This window comes from Choloepus didactylus, chromosome 18, assembly GCF_015220235.1.
Source record: "Choloepus didactylus isolate mChoDid1 chromosome 18, mChoDid1.pri, whole genome shotgun sequence".
Lineage (NCBI taxonomy): Eukaryota > Metazoa > Chordata > Mammalia > Pilosa > Megalonychidae > Choloepus > Choloepus didactylus.
Genome location: NC_051324.1, coordinates 30,832,858 through 30,856,453, shown reverse-complemented (window position 1 = coordinate 30,856,453; position 23,596 = coordinate 30,832,858). Strand labels below are relative to the sequence as shown.

Here is a 23,596-nt window from a genome sequence, read left to right as displayed (position 1 = left end):
AATTGTAACCTATATAGCTTGATGATAATTTTTAGAAATTTGCTACTTATCAAATACTTACTATAGGTTAGGAGACTTGATGTATCTTATATCTTGTTTCTCATCCCTACAGTTACCCTCCAATATTTTACAAATGAGAAGACAGGTTCAAAAAGCATAAGTAACCTGTCCAAGGTATTGGCTACCTTTTGGTTTTCTGTTGTTGCTTTTTTTTTTTAACTTTTATAAAAGGATTTTAATATTTCCCCAGCTAATTATTCTGAAAAATTTCAAACCTCCAGAAAAGTTGAAACAGTATAATGTACATCCATATATCCTTCACCTAGGTTAATATTTTTTATTATGGTAAAATAAATATAACCTAAAATTTACCATTTTAATCAGTATTAACTGTACAGTTCAGTGGCATTAAGTATATTCTCTATGCTGTGTAACCATCACCACCCTGCAGAACTTATACAACTTTTTCATCATCCCAAACAGAAGTGCTGTACCCATTATGCAATAAGTCCTCATCCCTTCCCATCCTGTTCCCCCACTCCCTGGTAATCTCTATTCTACTTTGTTTCTCTTTGAATTTACCTATTCTAGATACCTCACAGAAGTGGAATTATACTGTCCTTTTGTGTCTGATTTGTTTCAGCAGTGTTTTCATGTTGCAGCATGTAACAGAACTTTGTTCCTTTTTGTGCCAAATAATATCATGTATATAGATAACAGATGTTGCTTATCTGTTCGTGCATTGATGGACACTTGGGTTGTTTCTACCTTTTGACTATTGTGACTAATGCTACCGTGAACATTGGTGTACAAGTATCTGTGCAAGTCCCTGTTTTTCTTTTGGGTATATACCTAGGAGTGGAATTGCTGGGTCATATGGTAATTCTATATTTAATTTTTTAAAGAGTTGCCAAACTTACACAGGGGCTACAACATGTACATTCCCACCAGCAATGCATAAGGGTTACAGTTGCTCCACATCTTCACCAACATTTGTTACCCCCCTCCCTTTTTTTTTTTTTTTTAAATACTATCCATCCTAGTGGGTATGAAGTGGTATCTCATTGAGATTTTGATTTCACTGATGGTTAATGATGGTGAGCATCTTTTCCTGTGCTAATTGTCCATTTGTATAACTTTGGAGAAATGTCTGTACAAGTCCTTTGCCTATTTTAAAAAATTAGATTGTTTCTTGGTTGTTTACTTGAGTTGTTGGAGTTCTTTATATATTCTGGATATTAAGCCATCTAAAGATGAATTATTTGCAAATGTTCTCTCCTATTCTGTGGGCTTTTTCATTCTTTTGATTTTCTTCTGTCTTAGTCCTTAAATTTAGGTCTTTGATCCATTTTGTGTTAATTTTTGTATATGCTTTAAGGTAAGGGTCCAACTTACATATGGATACCAGTTTTCCCAGCACTGTTTGTTGAAAAGACTGTCCTTTCTCCAGTCTATGGTCTTGGCACCATTGTAAAAAACCAGTTGACAATATATGTGAGGGTTTATTTCTGCTACCCTTTGTTTTTGTTAAAGGAATTTTTCTTTTTCATAGTCACTATTTCATCATAAAAATTGATAAATGTTGTTCCAACCCAGATTAGCCCTAAGACTGAAGAACCCACGGAGTTACCCATGAGTTTAATTAGGGACTTAACAAAATGCTCCACTTCCTGTTAGTGGTGGTAGGGAGAGTGAAGTCAGCATTCTTAGAGGGGGAGGTGGGGAGGGAGGGACAGACAGACAGAGAGACCTGCCAAGTCAGGGGAGGGGAGGCTTGTAACAGTTTGTGACAACGGAGTTTCTCATGAGATTTGGTTACAACAAGGTCTCCTGAGATTTGGTTACTAGCAGTGATTATGGGAGGGAAGTTTTAATGCTTTCCCCCCTGGAGGGGAGGGGCCTGCTGCCTGGTCAGGTAGGTGGCAGTAATGGAGGAGGGGGCGGGGCTCTGGGACCTGGGCCTTCAAATGTTTTTGGTGCTAAAGAAAGATAACTAGCTGTATTGGCTGTATTGATAAAATACTGAATGTTCCTCCGACCTCAGTCTGTGGGGAAGATAGATTGAAACCAAAAAGCAAATATGATTACAGATTATGATAGTTTTCATGAAGGAAACTAAAAGGGCAATTGAGTGAGCGACTTGGGAGGACTCCTAGATAAGGTGATGGGGAGACCCCTCTAAGGATATGCTATTTGGGTTGATATCTGAAGGATGAGAAGCAGCAGAAGAGGCAGATAGGAAAACAAGTACAAAGACCCTGAGGCAGGAAGGAGCTTGGTGTGGTTGAGGAACAGAAAGATCAGAAAAGTCAATCTGGCTTGAAGCTTAGTGAATGATGAGGAAAGAAGCAGGGCTTTTTCCTTTTCTCAGGGAGAACAGTCCAGGCAGAAAGAACAGACAGCAATTCAAAGGGCCTAAGGAGGCAAATGTGAGTAGTAGAGTGTGGATGATTTAGGCTACTGTGTGTATGTGGGGTGGGGTGGGGGGGTGGAGAGGTGAAGGTATGAATTCATGAAAATTGTAAGTCTAAAAATCGCATTTAAAGCCATCTAACTGGGGTCCCCTAGGGAGAGAGAGTGTGGATGGAGATGGTGGCCCAACCTCTGTATTGCCAGCATTTACAGAACAAGGGGACAAAGAAGAGTCAGTAAAGGGGCTTTGAGAGAGGAAAACCAAGGGTGCAGATTTCTGGAAGCTAAAAGAGAATTAGAAGGGGTAGTGTTTCAAGAAACCGGTAATGGTCAGTTCTGTCCAGTGCTACTGGGAGGTTGAGGAAGGTGAAGATAGAGAAGTAGAAGTGTTCATTGGATCCGGCCCCTTGGAATTCCTTTGTCACTTGGAAAAGAAGATATTTGGTGGAGTGGTTGAGTCAAGCTCCATGGGAGAAGATTGAAGAGTGTATCAGAGTTTGAGGAAGTAGAGTCAAATACTTGGAGAAACTTTGATGTAGAAGAGAGCAGAGAAAAGAAACTTCACCAAGGAGAAGGGAATGTATGGTCAATAGGGGAGGCTTTTGTTTTTGTTTTTACAAATTACAAATATCCTAGATGCTGTAAACAAAACAAAACACTAAAACTTATATTGAAGTATAACTAGAGAAGAGCACAAATTGTGAATGTACAGTTGGATGACTATTTACAAAGTTAACATATCTGCGTAACAAGCACATACATCAAGAAACGTTACCAGAAGCTCCCTTGTACCTCCTTCTATCTACTGTCTTATCGCCAAGGGTAACCACTATCCTGATTTCTAATACCATAGAATAATTTGCCTGAACTTTATACAAATGAAATCATTTAGTATGTCTTCATTTGTGGCTGTCTTCTTTTGCTCAGCATTATATTTATGAGATTTGTCCACAGTGTTGTATCAGTAGTTTATTTTCACTGCCATATGAACATACTATAATTTATTTCTCTATTCTATTGTTGATGGACATTTGGATGTTTCCAGTTTGGGGCTATTGCAAAAAATAGTGCTACCATGCTACCATGAACATTTTTATATACTTCTTTTGGTGAATGTATTTCTTTTCAGTATATACCTGGAAGTAAAATTTCAAAGCCATGGGATGTGTTGTGTGTGTGTGTGTGTGTGTGTGTTTAGTTTTAGTAGTTTAAGTAGATACTATACAGGTTTCCAAATTTACTGTACCAACTTACACTTCCACCAGCCAGTGTGCTTAGAGTTCCAGTTGCAGACCCTGGAGCAGGCCTGCTGGTGTGAAAGTTACAGTGGAGATGGAGAACAAGAGCCCAGAGGGGATGGGCTACAAAATACATAGATTGATTTTTTGATAGAATCATGAACACTTCTCCTTTAGTGTTCAGAGGATAGTCCTAAGGGTCAAAGTGACTGGGGTTAAAATCCTGGCCTTGCTACTTTCTAACTGTAACCTTTAGCAAGTTACTTAACTTCTCTGAACCTTGATTTTCTCACCAGAAAATGTAAAGGACAGATCTATGGTGCTGAAATTGTAAGGATCACATAAGATAATACTAGATAGAGTATGTAGCTCAGTGCCTGGCAGATAAGAAGCATTCTTATGGTAGAGAATTGTTACTTTCTTTACTTCTCAAAATATGTAATTACTTATCATTTACTTCAAAGAGGCTTAGCTAAGCCATATTGATAGGCTTTTCACAGCATTTCCTTTCAGAGTCATTGCAATTGTACTTTAATTGCTTTTTAAGGATAATATACAAGATGAAGCTTAGCCCGTTCTGTATTAATGATCCATAGCCTGGGGTACTTTTCTTTATGCACTTATAGCATAGATGCTTTTAACCATTCCAGGAATGCATTAGTGACAGTAGGCAAACCACCCTCAATAAACCGGAGATGATTTTGTAAGACTTGTTGTCCAGCCATTTTCTGATTTGCCATGTCAGAAAGGCACTTCTCTGAGGTTTGGGAGCATTTTAAATTAGATATTTTAAAAAGATTTTTGTGAAGTCTTGTATATTAGATTCACCCTAAGTGTGTTAATTCCAAGGAGTAGCTGTCTCTGCATCCATGTAAAGTCTATTTTAGAAGTACCTTGGCACACAGAGCAATGAATTAAAATCAAAACAGATTAGATGAGAACTTTGGGGGCTTTAGTTTTGGTAGTTGGCAAGATGATTTTGAGTTGCATTGCAAACCAGCACTAATTTTACTAAGACACTGACATTTTGACCACCCTGTTCCCATTACCCCCCATGGGGAAGCCCATGACAACCAGTGATCCACTTAGTATTATTTGCCTTGGGCAGGTGAACAAATGGAAAAGTGATTGTTTTAAACTTACTTAGGATGTTAGGATTTAATAGGGGAGAACTCTCATTATCATCTTTCCTCCAAATATGACTGTCCCCAACCTACCTGGAATAGGTACTTTACCTAAACCTATTACTAACATTGAAATTTTCTTGTTCTTCAGGGTTTAGACACCTAAGAAATACTAGCATACGTATCAAGCTGACAATCCCATGGCAAAAAGCCATTCTTGCATCCTACTAAAAGGTCCTTCCACAGGGAATAATGTATTTTCTTGTTCACCCCACCCCTTCATTTCCCATCTATCTCCCCTTTAGGCAAAGTGGAAGAGGAAAGCCTGATAGGTTTCAAAACTTAGTAGGAAAAAATAGCCAGGGACCATATTTGAAGATTAAATCGTCAAGTCTGTCTTTTCAGAAGAGAGTGAGGGGGATTTGGAAAAGATTTTTCAAAACTTCAGTGAAGATTTATAATAGTTTTCTTTCAAGCTCAGAAAGAGGTTCTCAAATCAGAGAATAAAATTTTTCAGTTGTCAGCCAGAGGGAGAATTCTTTACCACCCTCCACATCTGGTTCCACTCTTAAGTCCATTAGTAACATAATCAGATGTTAACGTGTGTTGTATGTTTCAGACTGAGGGATGAAAAAGTATTCCTAAGAGTATGGCATTGCTAAAATTCCAAACTCTTTCTTTTGACCTCTGAAATAATCCTGAATATAGTTGTTATTTAGATTTAGGGCTTTCAATTTGGCAGGAAGTACTTTTAACTGACCAGATTAGGAACTGTTTCCTTTTGGTATTTAAATCTATGTTAAAAAATGTAAAAGCCTAGTCTTCTGAGTTTGATGAGCCTGTTCTGTTAGATTGAGCAGGTCTAAGATATCCTGGTACTGGAAACTCTACCCACCTCTTCTTTTCCATAACATCACCTTTCCCCACAAGCCTTCTCATAGATCTGAGCCCTTCTTTTAAGAGTAGTTAGATATTTGAATACACTGGCAAATTTTCTTTCAGAGACATTCAGAGGAGGCTCTTAAGGATAGAACCAAAAATGAGAGTCTAAAAATAGACCCTGGAATATGAGTTCTCTAGACTCCCAGGCAAGGAAGAGCTTTCTTAGATCTTCTATCAATGTGGCCAAGGTGAGCTATAGCGTCTTACTATCCACACCTCGGCAGGGACCCTGTCAATCACTTCTGGGCTCCCCATGCCCAGCACACAGCTAAGTGCTTGTTTAAACATATGAATTTAAACAGAATTTACAGTTGGCTAGTTTTCCAGTTTTTCCTGATGGTGTGCCTTACCTAGTGGTTCTCTAACCCACTGTGTGGCAAATCCTTACCTTGAGAAAAATGTACATTATGAAGTTTCCTTGTGCTTTCTTGTGGTTAAACTCATCCCCCATTTCCTTTTTGTCTCATTGTTTCACGTTTCTGCTGCTAATGCTATATGCACTTATCCTTGGTTATCTCTACTTTCACCTCCACTCCACGCTGATGAAAGAGGTGACCTGTCTCCTGCCCAGGCTAGTCCACACTCCCGTAACCTGATCACTTGATTACTTTTCTTTCTACTTCTGGCCCTTACTCCATCGTTTATTGTCAGTTTCCCTTCCTCTATAATCTCTTTTAATCTCCTGGGGTTTCTTCTGCAGCCTGTGAAGATGTCTACATTTCTATTATCTTAGTGACCCTAAATGTCCTTCAGCTACTGCCTTTTCTCTTCCCTTCACAGTCAAGCTTCTTGAAAAAAAAAATTGTCCTTGGAGTCTTGAAAGTCCTCATTTCTCATTCACTTTCCAACCTGTGGTTATCAGCCAATTTCTTTCTTCCTAAATTGCTTTAGCAAAGACCACAGTCATGCTTTCCTAAAACCAAGTCTAGTGGGTGTTTTGCATTCCTCATTGTATTCACCTCTCTGGATCATTTGATAGTGTTGGTAATTTCTGCTTGAAACTCAAACACCTTTTCAGTTCTCCCATCTCTCTGAACACTCTTCTGAACACTGTTCCGGATCTGTTCTTAAGGGCTTTACTCTCCTTGCTCTTTAAATAGGGTGTTCTCAGTTGTTCTCCCAGGCCCTCTTTCCTTTAAACCCAGATTATCTAATCATTTTCCTGCCCCACTCTGCCTTTAAATACTTCCAGGATGAGGATTCCCAAACCTTTATCTTCTGCCCAAACCATCCCTGGTGTGTCCTGTATCTGTCATCACATCCTAGGTTTCAAAAGTCAACTCATCATCTCAACCCCATCCCCACCCCTTCCACACACAGACACCTGCCTACTCCTAGGTAATAATTCCACTCCATCCTGTTATCTAAGTCAGAGATCCTTGGATTTGTCCTAGACACTGTTTTTTTCTCCCCTTCTCCCATCTCATTCAGTTAATTAACACATCTTGCCCATTCTACCAAAGATCTATCTATCCCTTTCTCTTAAGCCCGTATCTTCATATCTTATCTATACTACTTCAGAACCTTCCTGCTTCTAACCTCCCCTCTTCCTGCTCTGTTCTCCATTCTGCTTACTACCATAGTGCCTAATCTAAAATACAAAAAAGATCATGAAACCTATCTGCCTAAAATCTCCAAATTGTGTCCCTTAACCTGGAGGATAAAAGTCTAGATTCTTTACCATGGAATACAAGGTCCTTCACAATTCCTTGTGTACTTCATCGTATGCCCATCCATCCCCACCCTTCCCTCAACCCAACCAAGCATTTTGTAGTCTCTTTAATGCCACTGTACATTCTGTTTGTTTTTCTTGAAAATTCCTTCTACTTTTGACTTTCTGGTATGTCTGATACCTTTTTTGAGCCTCCCCTCATTGACCATTCCTCGTCCTCTCTAGAGTGATTATTTTCACCTTTGTAGCAAACCTGTGTTAACTACACAGTGCAAACCTCTGTTAAAAACTGAAACTGAAATTTCAGTTTTTGGTTTTTCTAGTTCCTCTACTAAATCCTGAACTTGAGGGTAGGCACTGTACCTAACTCACTTAGCACTGGGGACAGCAAGGCATTGGCTTCAATAAAGGTTTTATGCATGTGTGCATGAACTAGTAGAGAATACTGCCTTTGTGGAGGAGTGCTATAGCTCAGAAAGCCAAATGTTAATTGTGGTGAAATTTCTAGGTTTACTTTTTACCTGTGCCCTCTCAGAGAAATTTTAGTTAAAGGCATTGCTATAAGCATGATAACAACTGTTATTTAGTGCTTTACAGCCTGCAGAGTGTCCGGATGAGGAAAATGAGTATCACTTATCAGAGGGAACACGGCCCATAAGTAGTAGAACAGGGCTTGGGACCCAGGACTTCTGATCCCAAATCCCTTGTTCTTTATGTAATTACACATTGTCTCGGGTGCTTTTATCAATCTGTGATTTAAAGAATTACAAAATTCATCTTTCAGAGGGTCATTCTTCTGTTGTCTCCAATCTCTTGCCACTAAAGAACTCATTTAACCCCTCTTTATTTCATTATTCCATGTGAAACCATTAACTGCAAGTAAAGCAGATTAGGTCCCTGTCTTCTGGGAACTTAGAATCTTCAGACAAGTAATACTGAGTCAGAGAGAAATGTTTCGGATATGCAGAAAGTTGAATGAGTATGTGGTTGTTAAGATTTAAATATTATATGTGATTCATTGATTCAGCAGTCCCTGTTGAGCCACCTGTTTCCCAGGCACTGTACGACTGTCATGGTCCCTGTTCTCATGGGGTTCCCAGGCAAATGAGGGAGACAGGTGCTAATCAGAGACTCCTACAAAAATGAATGAATTATATCACAGGTATATTAGATGCAGTATTGGAAAGCAGCAAAGGCTTAGAGATGTCAGGAAGCCTGAGGTTAGAAACTGTGTGACCCAGGGAAGTAATTTTCTGTTATTGTTACTGGGTCTCATTCTTTTCCTCTCAAAAATGACCATGGTTGGACCAGATGACTTCTTAGTTCCTTCCAGCTTGCCATGTTTCTGAACTATGAAAGTGCCTTTGTTAGAAGAGTGAGTCAGGAGACAGAGCAGAAAGTACCATTCTTTTGTGTGAACTGATTCCCAAAAATAATACTAAATGTTTCATTTATTATCTCTGAAAGCAAAGAGTTCAGGCTCACAGTGTCCTGTACTGACTGTATTGTTCTACTGAGAAATAAAAAACACTCTGACTTTATCACGGCATGCTTGCAATCTTAAGGTTATTGTGAGATTTGACGAATTGGATCCTTTGTTCTGTGATCTGTGTGTTTGATATGTAAGATGGGAATAATAATCCAAAACTTCTAACTATACCCACAGAGGTACTGATTCAAGAAGGGAGCAAACATTTGTTGACCATCTGCTATGTGCCAGAGACTGCTAGGGTACAGACATGAATAAGAAGTAGTCCCTACTTGCAAGGAATTTATGGTTTCATGGTAGAAAACAAAAGGGTAAGCAGATCTTTGCAAGAAACTTTTATGGGTGCCATGCTAGAAGTTTACCTGGAATTGGGGGTACAATATAAAAGTAGTTCTGCTGGCTTGTAGGAGGGGAAATCAAGGAGCAGCATGGTATAAGGGAAAAAAAAGTAGGTTTAGAGACAGAAGACATGAGATTTTAGAATCTCATCTCTATATAGACTAGCTTTGTGACCTTGACTTTGAGCCTCATCTATATAAAGGAAATACAATACCTCCTTCCCAAGGTTAGTGGCAGTGTACAATTATACATGTCTGATGAAGTTTTATCTGAGCTCTAGGGGCGAGGCTCTATTCATGAATAAGATAGGTGTTAGGCTAATTATATTTCCTAAGGTAAGAAAATATTTTATTTGAAGTTAGATCTCAGATTAAACGCAATTAAGGATCAGCAGTCTCTCAAAGGCAGCATGCCATCTTGAGAGCCCATGTTGTGGCAGATCAGGTGCCTGTACTTACCTCTTCTATGGAATGGCAACTGTTGGTGAGCAGGCATTGGCAAGAAATCTGTGGCCCCTGAAATATGTCCCACATGGACTCTGGCAGCCGGAGTGGATTGAGTACCCTTGCTCACCTACTGCCAGGGAATGGAAGGGACAGAGGTGTGTCTTAACTCTGACTGTTTCCCCTTTTTCCCTTGAACCAGATTTTATCATGTGGGCAACCTGCTGCAACTGGTTCTGCCTGGATGGACAGCCTGAAGAGGCCCCTCCACCCCAGGGAGCCAGGCAAGCATATTCCAACCCTGGGTACAGCTCCTTCCCTTCCCCAACAGGCTCTGAACCAAGCTGCAAGGCCTGTGGGGCCCGCTTCATGAACACAGCCAGGAAGGTGAGTGTTGAGACCTCAACCTGTTCTGCTGCTATGACCTCAGGGCCTCAGGTAAGCCTGCTGACCTCCATGAATGCCTGCCTCTGCCTCTGCAGTGCTGGTAACTGAGAACCATTCCATCTCATGGCATTATTAAGTAAATAAGTAGATAGATATATAGATAGATAGATAGATAGATAGATAAATAAATAACAAACCAAAAGCAAAGCACCTTAGCACTAGATTTAGAGCCAGATAAGACGTGAATTCAGGTGTCAGCTTTGTCATTTACTAGCTGAGTGACTTAAGCTCAGTTTCCCCATCTGTAAAATGGGGATAGTAATAACAACCATCTGTGTTGTGGTAATTATACAATGAGATAAGCTACAAAGGTGCCCAGCATGATGCCTGGAATGTAGCAAGGACTCAGTTTCCTTCATTAGCTGCCACCATAAAAGATTTAACCACGAATCAACATGTTCTTTTTATTTAAAGCAATGTCAAGGTCACCTCATGTACATCAGGACCCTAACTGATAGACAAAGATTGGAGCTTATTTACTGTAGCTGATTTTATTTGAAATGCTTGGTCACCATGCTTCCTAGATTAGCTAGCAAGAAATAAAATTTTTGGCTGGGTAATGGTGTATGAGTGTGGGCCATCCCTTGTCAGTGCTCAGGAAGTAGCATGTTCTTGATTGTCAAGTGTAACCAGGGTACAAGGTGAACCCTGACCTGAGTAAAGAACTTCTGCATTCTGTATTCTTCTGCAGAAAAAGAGATTTGCAGCCCAGAATGGGTGATGAGCTGTGATGTCAACATGGTGATAATGGGATATTTGGGATGGAGTAATACTTCTAAGCATCTGCTGTATGCTAGGAACTCTTGTAAGCAATTGAGATTTTCTGTTTCATTTAACCTTCATAATAATTCTGATGTAGGTTTTAGAATCACCAAACTCCCATTTTATGTACGAGAAACTGAGGATTAGAGTTTAAAATGAAAAAAGAAAACTAGGTTTCAAGTTCCTAACACATACTGTAAGAGACAGTAAAATACTCATTCTTGTCTCTGCTGAAGCAGCACCCCCAAGACCACATATTTAGTAAATGGCAGAGCTGTGATTCAAACCCAGGTCTTTGATGCCAAAGCTATCTCCCAGAAGATACTTGGCACATCAGAATTGCTGCATCTTGAAATGTTGACCATGCATCCTTGCATATCTTTAAACTGATAGAGGATTGGCATTTTGCCTTGTGCTATAGCACAGTGAAGGTGGACAGATAGCCGAATTTTGTTGTGATTTGCTTGGCTACCCCAGTCACTGTGAGAACTCAATCAAAGAGATTGCTTTAGGCAAAGAGCTGTGGCCAAGAGTGGGCAGAGGTGTCCCTCCTCTAAATTTAGACTAAACAGGTGAGTCAGCAGATTGAGACTGAAGTGGAATGAAGAAACTCAATGCCACATGGCCTCAACCTTCTCCCGCATCTCAGGATCTGAGATGAGATATGGAAGGAGGGTACTTGTTGCATGTTGGGTACTGTGCTTGGCACTTTGTATGCATTGGTTCATTGGCTCCTTACCACAACCTATGATGTATGAACTATTATTTCCATTTTACAGGGAAGGAATTGTTCTTTTTATCTAAGGCAGTAGTTTAAAGGATTCAGGTATATCGCAGGTCCTTTGGGCAGCCAGAGACCTTGATGTTTTCATTATTTTACAGTGAGAAATGCTAGGAACAAATGCAAGTAGAAGTGGCAAAGTAAAAGGGAATGAAAAGGTCCTTGTTTAAATGAGGCAGTATGAATTTGCAATAGGTTTGTTTGAACTTTTTTTTTTTAACGTGAGTTACACCTATGAGTATGGAGTGGAAGTGGGGAAAAAGGAAAGAGGACAGTGATGGGGATTCAGGCTTGGGGACTGGTGGGTAAAGTGTGACCAGGGATGAAAAGTTGAGGAAACCAGGGAATCTAGACAGTTCTTGAAATTTCTCAGCCAGAAGAGAAAATGTAAATGAGTGAGGATCTCACCCCCCCCCCCCAAAAATGGAGAATGATAGGTGAAGATGGGAAGATGCTTTACTTTTCTTTATAGTGGTTATCACCACCTGGCATAAATGTTTCTGTTGATTGCATGTCTCACAGATGGTAAATAGGAACAGGGATTTTGCCAATATTGTTCACAACTTATCCTCAGTGCCTAGAACAGTGATTGACACACAGTAAGTGGGCAATAAAATTTTTTTAGCCAATGAATGAATGGACAAATGAAGTTCAGAACAATCTGAAAAAAAGAGGAAGTAGATCTAAGAATTTTAGTTTTCCTTACTTCATGGCTGACAACTCAGGGCTACTGATTTTCACTGAGGGTCCCTCTGAAATCAGCTAAGTCGCTTACAGCTAGAGCTTTGGGGATATAGAACTGAGTAAGACACAGGCATTACTCTTGGGTAGCTTACTGTATAGTTAAGTAGACCCACATTTACAAGGAACTGATGTCAGCTGATAGTATAAATACTAGGGACTCAGGCATTGTTGGTAAATTGAGGAACAAGATGAGAATTCTGGCTAAATCAAGGAAGGTTTTACTTATCTGCAAAGCAGTGGGTGAAATAAAGTCACCAAATTTGGAGCTAGTGCAATGTGTATTTGGGAACAGAGCATGGCCTGGTTGGCCCGAGTGTAGTATACTTGTGAAATTAAGGTGGAAAGAAAATTGGGATCAGGCAGTGAAGGGCCTTGACTGCCACGGTAAGGAGTCGGGCCAGCAGACAGCGGGGAACTGTCAGAAAATGAACAAAGGAACAACACAATCAGCCCTGTTTCAGGTAGCAGAGTTGACTTTATTGGGAGGTAGTTTGATGGAGTGGGAGAAGTATCAGTTAGGAGCTCTTATATGTCTGGTGAGAAGTTAAGCAGAGCCTATTATACGGTGGTGGCAATGGGACTGAAAGATGTAGCTACCATTTAGTAACCAACTATTTCTGCCAGATCTCTGAAGTAGTTGTTGTTACCCCATTTTACAGATGAAAAATCTGAGACCCAGAGACACTAAGGCACTTAGCTACTAAAGTACAAGGCCGCATAGCAGGTAAGCAGCAGAGCAGAATTTGATCCCAAAGCTTGCTCCTTTTCCAGTATATCCCATTTCCTCCCAAATGGAGGTAGATTTAATGTAGGAAGAGAAGGTCAAGTTGAAAATGTCAGGTTTTAGGCCTGGGTGCTTTGGAGTATGGTGATGATATAACTAAGGAACACTTTTTATTTATTGGAAAATAAATGATTGTATATCTACTATATGTCAGGCATTGCCTGGGCTAGGGAGGCTAAAGGCAGCCATTCCTGCCTAACGGGAAGCTTGCAGTCTGAGAGGAAGATGGGCAAATCCCAACCATACGATGAGACAAGAAGGAAGCTTCTGTGCAAGAAGAGGTTTTGGCGGGGTGGGGTGGGGTGGTGGTGGGGGCAATTCCAATTTGGATGGTAAAAGATGGTTATTGGTATAGTATTTTCTTGCCACAAATGTATGTGTTTTGTACGATTCACAATGTATTTTGTGAATATTAAGTACCTTTTCTCCTATGTGAGAATTCTTCATTTGTAATTTCATGTTTAAGTGGAACAAAGTCCTTAAAGGTTTGGTATTTAACGGACAGAGATTTTTAAAATGTCATTTCTAGGAGTGATTGAATTGAAATAATTACATGGCTCTGTCTTTTCTTTTCTTTTTTTTTTTTTTTTTTTGTGATTGTCCATGTTTTCCAAATACTTACTGGGTACAAAGCACAGTAGCATTTAAGGATTTTATAGAGACAACATAAATAAGTTGTATCCCCTGTTCTCCCACTCTTTCCAGTCTTGGAGAGAAATGGCAGGCTCTAATTTTGCCACAAGCCAAATATCCCATCTGTACTGATAATACCTACATGTTATTTAGCAGTGGCTCTGTCAACTGAGGAGGGGGTTTGGAGCCCAGCCTCTTTAGTTGGGCCAGTTTGAGGAGGAGATTGGCTTGGAAACATCAAAGAGATTTTCAAGTCTTAGAATGGAAAGAGGGGTGGTTCCTAGATAATGCAAAAGTTCAGGGATGAGGCAAAGTGGAGAAGGAATAAAAGGTGATGGTTAATTTTGTGAGTGCCTACTTTATGCTAAGGTTTTATAAACATCTCATGTAATAAAGTAGTTCTTTGAAATAGGCTAACCATCCCAACTTTACAGGTGAGGAATCTGATGCTCTGGGAGGTTATCTGTTTTGATTAAGTTCCCTTATCTAGGAAGTGGCCAACCAGGACTCAATCCTAATTGTGTCACTTCTTAGGCTACCTTTTCTCCTCTAGTGGGAGGGAGGAAGGAGTGCCTAGGGGAAGGATGGTGAGAAGAAGGGGGCAGGTGGGGTGAGAAAGTGAGAAAGCACCAGAGAATAATGGTGGGAGGTAGGATGTGGTAAGGGAAGGGAAGGGCAGATTGGCAAAGGGGAGTAAGCAAAGCAACCCATGTGCCATCTCTGAGGGGCCTCTGCCAGCTTTTTGATACTGGGTGTTTGAGTGTTCTTTTGGCATTTCAGCAGGCATGTTGCCTCTATTAATTCATCTTTCATGCTATTTTGTTACTCATTTGGTTTGAACCATTTGCTAGAATTTATACATATGTATTTCCTTTGCTCATTCTGCCCACATTTGTCGACAATCCTTTTTTTCTTTTTCTTTATTCTCTCCTTTCTCTGCACACTGGGATTTTAGCCTTGAGCATTATCATCATTCTCCTTTAGGGTAGGTTTCAGAAACTGGCTTACTTCAGAGTCCCTGGAAAGCAGTGGGGTACACAGAAGCACAGTTGCTATCTTTGCATTCAGATCTTCACACATTTGAAGAAAGACTCTGAGGTTGTTTGGATCTGGCTGATTGAGCAACTCAGGGCTTTATAATTGTGTCAAGGTAGGTCTCATCAAACGGCATTGAGTTAAGTAATGTTCCATGTCATGACCTACAGCTTTATGACACTGAAGCCTCTTCATTTTGCTATCAGTCATCCCAGACACATTTCATTTCCCAATAGAAAAGCTTTGGATATGAATACAACTGCGTGCCCTTTTTTATCAGTGTCTGAACATTATTTTGTCTGATTTTAATTGTGTAGGGAATAAGGGAGCTTGATATGTGTCCCTTTGCAATGCCTTCTAAGTCTTAATCGTCAACATTGGGTGGTTACTTTCTGAGGACACTTAGACAAAAACTAAATGTAACTGTCTTAACTAAACAGATTTCTCTTCAGCCCCATACAAGAGCATCTGTGATCTTGGCTATGAGAATCTAAGTCTCTTGGGCATACTTTTTAGTTTGAACAGCTTTTAGTCTTTCTGAATTTAGAAAAGAGGGAGAAGAAATATTAAGGTTAATATTTAAGTCACCACAGAATGAAAATTTTAATTTATTTAAAGGATTAGTGAGCATGCCCTCCACAGGACAATCTCAGTGTGCCTGGAAATTCTGTCTCCTGTGTGAGTGTGACGCGCCCTTGCCTGGAACAGAGCTCGGCCCCATGTCACTGTGCTTGCTCAGCCTATGGGGCGAGAGGTTGAGAAATTTGCTTCCTCTGGGTTGAACAAGTCTTGATGTACTGCCTATGATTGCGTGAGTAGCTGCTGCTAGGCAGTACCAGCTTGCATGTCAGACGCTTTACTCACCCATTCTGAAACATTGTGTACTTTCGCAAATGAGAGCACCCTAATGTCCAGAGGGCCTCCAAATGCTGTCTAAATATTTATGTTGGATGTGGTCTTATGCACCACTGAATGATTGTGCTCTGAGTAGGCCTTCCTGTAGTGGGGGGCACCTGGGCACTGGCCTCAGTGGGTAGGGCACTGGATTGGGAGTTTGGAGATGGAAAGCCAGGCCCTTAAGTCAATACTGCTGGAGGCTTGAATGGGACTGGCCTGGTGGAAAGCAGCTGCTCGTGGGCGTTAGACTCAGACCTTGAGTTTGAATCCTAGCTCTGCTGCTTACTGCCTGACCTTGAAAATGATACTTAGACCTTTCTAAGCTTCAGTTGCTTGTCTGTGAAACAGGGAAGAACATTGATAGCTACTTTGCAGGCTTGCCTGGAGATTTAAATGACAAGCTAGGTGTAAGCACTAGCAGGTAGTAGAGTCTCAGTAAATTTAATTAATAATAATATTAATAGTAACAACCACCACCACTGTATAAACTATGCATTTGCTTTCTTGTCTCAGCAATAAAGCTGAAAGAATCATAGTTTAGGATCAGAAAGCAGGATTTTTTCCCTGGCTCTCATCATTAACTAGTATTTCCTAGCAATAATAATAATGAAATCAGTTGCATTTATTGTGGACTCATTATCTGTCGGATGGGCCAAATGCATTATTTCTTTAATCTTCATGACAACCCTATGAGGTAGATACTATTGTCCATTCCCATTTTATAGTTGAAGAAATTGACAGCCAGAGAGGCTAAGTTACATGCTCAATGTGACACTACAAAAAAGCAGGGAGGAAGACTTAATTTAAATGAAGCGCTTTGTCATTCTAAACCTGGTAGTCTTAATAGCTCGGTTTCTTCATCAATAAAATGAAGACAATAAATGAAGACCTTGAATGAAATAATAAATGTAAATGCAAGGTATCCTCTATATGGATACAGAGATACATACAGGTAGGTGGTCTGTCACCTCTGAGTGATTTTTGAACCTAAAATCTACAAAGTAGCTTGTACCATAGATACAAGACCTAGCTTAGTAAAAGTAAGAGTGATTGGAAGAGGTCTTGTTAGGCTTGGCAGCACTAAAGCTCCCATCCTGCTCTCTGTCTTGTTCTCTCGATCTGACGTGGTTTCCTCTGCCTCTTGATCTAAGCAGCAGACCTGCTTGGACTGTAAGAAAAATTTCTGCATGACCTGTGCAAGCCAAGTGGGGACTGGGCCCCTCCTCTGTCTTCTCTGCCAACGGTTCCGAGCTACAGCATTTCAGCGGGAAGAGCTCATGAAGATGAAGGTGAAGGATCTGAGGGACTATCTCAGCCTCCATGACATCTCTACCGAAATGTGCCGGGAGAAAGAGGAGCTGGTGTTCTTGGTGCTTGACCAGCAGCCTGTAATCTCCCAGGAGGGCAGGACTCGTGCCCCCCACTTGTCCCCGGACTTCCCTGAGCAGCAGGCCTTCCTGACCCAGCCTCACACCAGCACAGCACCTTCTACCTCATCCAACCTCCCTTCTTCACCTACGCAAGCCACCTCTGTTGGCCCAGCGCAGGCTCAGGAAAATCAGCAGGTACGGGCCCATTTGCAGTCTCTGCTGGTTTGAGAGCTCACCTTCCTCCCTACCTGCGTGGTGGGGGTGGGTGTGAGTGTTAGGAATCTGGTTCTATGATGCCTTTCTCCCTACTGATACATGACGTGATGTTTTCAGGACATCAGATTCATGGTTGGGCTTTCTTTAGAGATGGTATGCACAGTACTGGCTTGTTGTTGTTTTTGGTGTGTTTTGCTTGTTTTTAATACATAGACTTCCCCGTTAGACATTAAGAACAATTCATTATTCCAGAAATATTTTGAGAAAATTCACCATTAACTCTAAATTTGGTTCTGTTCAAATTTACCATGCTACTTACTCTGCTTTGTTGTGGTCTTCATTAGCAGGGTCGGGCAATGTGTAGAGGGAAGGGAGAGTATGGACATACTGTGATCATTACACAGAGACTGCTTCTCTCAGTGCTCACTGCTGGAGACAGGAGTAGGTTGGCACACTATTACATTGTAAGCTGCTTTACCATTTTTCCAGTGTGGCCTGGAAATGGAAAGCTAAAAGCACTTTGACTCAATCATGTACCAGGCATGGGTAATAGGCATGAGTAGTACACTGTCCCTGCCCTCAGAGAGCCTGCCCCTAAGAGGGAAGATAGACACGTAAACCAAGTCAGAGTGAGGCCAGTGGGCTTAACCATCGTGTAAGGAGTAGTGGCGTCACTTAAGTGCCTTAGTGATTCTGTTATTTATATGGCCTGGACAATAGTAGGGGGGTTAGGACCCAGAAGAGGTGGTTTCTGTATCTGTTTTGTCACTGATTCCCAATGAAATAGGGTTAGTAAATCTAGACCATTTTTGATCCTGCTACAATGTTGGGAGGATTGAATAGTGTGATGTCACGTATAAAGAGCTTTCAGCTACTTAAGAGCTAGTATATCACTGGTATTGTCGGTTTCTACACATAATGTGGATAGCTGCTGTCTCTTGTTTAGGATCACCTCCTTGTCTGGGGCTCGGCCCCCTGATTCAGGTCTTGACAGGAACTGAGGCATAAAGGCCAATGGGATAGCATGATTTAACTACAGTAAAATTGTTTAACTCCCTTGTTGATTTGGCATGTTTTTTCTCCAGCTGGCATTTAACTCTTTCCCAAGTACAGGCTTTCTGTCTGCTGGATAGGTTTTAACTCCTCCTCTCTCCTTGGGTTTCGAAGCACTTCTCTTTGTTTATGGGGAACCAGGAGAGGAACTTGAGGAAGAAATTATTTTTCCTCAAGAACTTTCAGGTACATTTTTCAATGAAAGGAGTAGATTATAAGCTTCCTGTTATTATCCAGAAATTTCCAAATTACCCCTACAGGAAAACAGGGCATGGGGAAGTGAGGTAACGCCTGCAGGATTAACTATAATGCACATCTCTGTAATACTTGCTACACCAGGGCTCTTTCCTTTACATTTAATGCTAGGTAAGGAAGTGTGTGGGATAAGCAAAATCGTGGACAGATAATAATTGTAGATTAGATTTTGATTTAGCCCGTGGCAAACTGGAAAGAGAGCATGTTTTCAAGCATGAGATCAGTTTCTGTTTCTAAGAAAAAAGGACTTATAAAACCTTTCTATGTAGAAACAGGTAAGGTTCTGAAAGGCTTCATTACTCTAGTGTGACATGATCCAAGAAGCCAGTGGGCATGAGATCTAAGTGAAGAGAAAAACTAGATGTGTTGATGAAGGCATTGTTTTGGACACATCCCCATACATACATGCCATGTGTGTGATCTTATCATCACTTGGTAGTATTTTGATATTTCTACTTTTCATTTCCGTCATAATTGTTTGCCTCTTCTTATTTCTTCCATGTTAACCTGAGATGAATGACTGGGGCTAGCAGGTGCTGATTTCTCCAGGTTGTCCCTTTATTGTTGCTCCCAGGGCCCAGCAGGAAAGGCCCATGAGCTCAAGCACCTCCTTGCTCTAGGCTCACACCAGGCCCTTTGCCTAGAGAGAGCAGTGGGCAAAGAGGATTTAGTTAAGGAGATTGTGGCTTGCATGGTGATGGGGTTGGGGGGGCTCAAGGTTCTGACTACTCCTTGGCAAAACTTCCTAAAGGAGGAATAGCCAGGAAGAACCGTTGGAGAAGCTAGAATTCTAAGGAGATAAAACTCCTTAAGGACAGGCATTGTCTTATATATAGTCTTAGGCTAACAGATTTTTAGATGTATTAAAATAATTGACTAACCAGGTTTCAAGACAACCTTTAGTAGTATTGTGCCCTGACAGTTGGAACACATGTCTGCAATGTGAGAGCAGTGACTAGCCAGAAGAAAACTGCTAGTTTTGTCTCATGATAAATTAGGGCTATCAATGAGGTTCAGCCAAGGGAGCCAGGGAGATTTAATGTGGAGAGGGGAAGACATGCTGTGAACAGTAGAGAAACAGCAGTGGACATTGGTCTGAGAGGCAGAAACAGGGACAGTGGGTGGAAGTTAGAAGAAGGGCAATTTTGGGTCACTGTCTCAGTGTTCAAGTTGAGACTATTGACAATGAGTAGGCAAAATGCCATCCTGGTGATGGGTAAAATTAATGCACTTTTGTTCTAGAGAACAGCTTTACATTTACAGAAGTCTATTTTTAATGTTTTTCTGCCTGGCAAAGTTAGTATTAGCATACTTTTGTAACGTTGCAGTGAGAGATTCTCCAGGTGTCTGGGGGAGATGGAAATACATTTTGGACATAGTGTGAGCTAGAAAGAGGCCCGTGCTATGGCAATCCCCGGGGCATCTCTGCAGATGTGATGGCACCTTTCTATTCCCACAGGCCAATGGCCATGTGTCTCAAGACCAAGAGGAACCTGTCTACCTGGAGAGCACAGCCAGAGTACCTGCTGAGGATGAGACCCAGGTGGGGCTTGGTCTTTGCCTATGCCTTTGATCTTCTACTGGTGTTCTTAGGGTATTAGAAGGAATCTTTCAGACACTCAAGAGGTGGAGAGAGAAGAATCAGTCTGTGAACGAGAGACCTGAAATTCTATTTTTAGGGTAGAGTTTAGTGTTAGCACATTCCAGTTTAACCCTGGAAGCTGTCAGTGTGTTTATGGGAGTTGTGAGGTCACACTGGAGACTGTCAAGCCTCATGGCCAAGTATGTTTCCAGCCTCTTGACTTTCTAAGAGCTTTCCAGAGGGCAGTCTGCTGCTGCTATGCAAATCACATTCTTTTCTCTTGCTTGTAGCATACAGTAGCCATTGTCAGGGAAAGGAGGTCCCTGATGAGATGAGAGGGCCTCCACCATGGTAAGGGCCAGTTCAGAGAGTAAAGCTATCAGGGCCACAGTGCTTTAGTGAATTTGTGCATGGAGGAGAGCTTGCCGGGGAAATCTGCCTCTTCTTTGTGAAAGCAGAACTCTCCAGAGGAGAGCAGAAAGCCAGCACCAGGCTAGGAGGTTTCATGTGCTATCACATTTAATCATGAAGGAACCCTATGTAGTAGGTACTGTTATCTCTCCTTTACAGAGGTTCAGACAGCTCAGAATGGTAAGCATCTTGCCCAATATTTAGGATTAATTAGTGGAGGAGTCAGCTTTCAAAATCAGGGCCATCTTCTACTACCTCTACAATAACTGTATTAATGCTCCTCCTGCTATATCACACTGATGGGCTGATTTGAAGCTCTCTGTGCCTGAGCACAGAACTGTGGATCAGGAAAAGGCTGTGGTTTGTTTTTAATGCAAAGCATCATGCTATACTCAGCCTGTCTCTGTTACTACTCTTCTTGAGGTAAGTCACCAGAAGGGTGGTGTGATGAGTGCTCTTGGGTCCTTGGAGAGAGAGCTTGGGCAGATAAGAGCTGAGCCCACTGTTCTCACCTTTGCTTTTACAGTCCATCGACTCAGAGGATAGCTTTGTGCCTGGCCGGAGGGCTTCTCTTTCTGACCTGACCAATCTGGAAGACATTGAAGCACTGACTGTGCGGCAGCTGAAAGAGATCCTGGCCCGCAACTTTGTCAATTATAAGGGCTGCTGTGAGAAGTGGGAGCTGATGGAGAGGGTGACTCGGCTGTACAAGGATCAAAAAGGACTCCAGCACCTGGGTGAGGGGTTGTCTGGTAGCTGCAGAGTTAGTTCCAGAGTGTTTACTGACACCCTAAGGCATGATGTCATCGACCTGACTCCATTTCCACAGCTCCACCTAAGGACGGCATCACTGTACACATTTGCACCATCAATTAATAGCTATCATTTGTGGTTTGAGTGCCAGGATGGAGTTAGGCATTTTTTTCCATTTATATAATCCTCAGAGCGATCTATGAAATTAGATATTATCATCCCCTTTTATTGTGGAGAGTGGATTTGAACTGAGGATTTCCTGGTTTCAAAGTCCACGGTCTTTCCCACCATACTTGGCTCCCTCCATACTCATCACTACCTCTGACTGTACTTATTCTAACAGTTGGGGTATTTGGAAATGGATCTTTGCATACATGGTGTGAGGAGAATATATCTTTTGCTGCGCTTGGGCTTTTTCCTTTTCCCAAAGCATTTTACATGGTATCATTTTCTGGACGAGGCCAGTAAGATATCTGGGTCTGTGGTCAAATGAATTTGAGAAAAAATACTTTATACTATATCCCACCATTACTGATGCATGGTGGATATTATTATATTAACAACAGAGAAGTCCTATAGAAGAGAAATGTGTTTAGTTGTTTTGAACTCAGCATTTCCTGAAATTATTTTACCACTCACCTTCCCCTCCCATCCCCAACTGATGTAGCTCCTGTAGAGCAACATTTCGATTCCTTAACAGTGTTTGAAGTTAAACTGCAGCTTCTCCTCTACCAATAGGTCACATTCATCAGAGTTAGGGAAAGTCTGGCTATTCACCCAGTCACAGACTAAGAATTACTAAGGTGGAGACTCAGTCTGCCTTTTGGGATTGTCCCAAGAATCCCTAGAGTTACCCTGGGAACAGAAGAGATCACTTCACGTGTGAACTTCATCCAGACTCCCTGGCTGACTGAACCAACCAGATTGTTCATTCTTTCTTGATATTAATGCTGGTTTCAAAAGCAATAGAAAACAAAAAAACAAAAACAATAGAAAAGATAATTGTGTTTATGTGGTATCCTACTTGGCAGTTTTGGTCAAGTAAACCAGTAGAATACCTATTTAAGACTAGTCCAGAGGTGCCAGCAGGAGCTGTATGTGAGTTCTCAGCAGATAGAGCGAGTAAGGAGAGAGGGCGAGTATCTGTCTGGGCATTTGACAAACCTGTTTCCCAACAGAGAAACAGTCAAAAATGAACTCAGGATGGTGGGTGACTTTCCTTATGCCATCATGTCATAACATATTAAGATATCATCTTTTTCTTTCCTTTTCAGTGTGTGGTGCTGAAGATCAAAATGGTAAGTAGTTGTTTCTGTTTGGGAACGGGTTTAGGCTCTTTGCTCTCTCTCCTTCACCTCCTTCACCGACCCTGATCCCTGTTAACGGAATTCTGAGCATGTGGGTATCACATAGAGAGGGTATGTGGGAAATTCAGTGAGAACCAGGGCATCTCGGCATCTTCAGAAATTGTCATTCTCCCCATCCCCATGAAGGAAGAAGAGTGACAACATACCTAGGGACAGGCCCATTTTTGCAAGTGACCTGCGAGAGCCTTGCTTGTGTAGGTCTGGGCAGTGGTTAGAGCTGCTCTGGACACGGACCAGGAAAGTGTCACATGTGCTCTCTGGGCACAAGGTGCCTCTCCAACCTCAGCTGCTGTACCCCTGCCTGTGTGTTAAAGCCACCACTGGGCCTTTGGATACCCCCAGAACATACTGCCGGAATCCTGGCTGGATCTGGGGCTCATTCTAAAATGAGCTTTTTAACTTTCTGAAAGCTTCAAGCCTATATAGGTATGAGCTCCTCCCCAAGGGAAAGTTTCTCAGAGCAGTGTTGTGGCCTGCAAAGCATTTTAAAACTTTTCTCAGATTTCCCAAGTTTATTACTTAGTAAAGTGGCCTTTTGCTTAGAATGAGGAAGAGTTTTATACCTACCTAGAAGGATACTGGCCATGCCCCTTGTTTCCCACCACCCCCAGTGGCCAGTTAGCATTTATTGAGAACTGTCCCTGCAGTTGACAGTTAATACTGTCTTGATAGTCTCTGCCCTTGGGACATTTACGCAGGAGACGAGACTCTTCATGGGCTTTGGGGCCAGCCTGCTTGGGCCCCTCTGCTTACCATCTGTGTGCCCCTGGGTAAGCCACTTAAATCTTTGGCCTCAGTTGCCTCATCTGTAAAATGAGAGTAACAAGTACCTACTTCACAGTTTTTG

General features: G+C 41.6%; 1 protein-coding gene across 10 annotated transcripts in view; it reads left to right on the top strand.

Annotated features, from left to right (window-relative positions):
- Positions 1 to 23,596, top strand: part of RFFL (ring finger and FYVE like domain containing E3 ubiquitin protein ligase) — a 63,665-nt gene that overhangs the window by 36,396 nt on the left and 3,673 nt on the right. For 6 of the 10 annotated variants that reach the window (XM_037808840.1, XM_037808836.1, XM_037808837.1 and 3 more), the window contains 5 exons: positions 9,862 to 10,097; positions 16,897 to 17,307; positions 20,096 to 20,179; positions 21,156 to 21,366; positions 22,657 to 22,680. In XM_037808840.1, the coding sequence (XP_037664768.1) occupies positions 9,870 to 10,097; positions 16,897 to 17,307; positions 20,096 to 20,179; positions 21,156 to 21,366; positions 22,657 to 22,680 (958 nt within the window). In that variant the 5' untranslated portion in view covers positions 9,862 to 9,869. The other 4 variants (XM_037808842.1, XM_037808843.1, XM_037808834.1 and 1 more) reach the window with 4 other exon arrangements.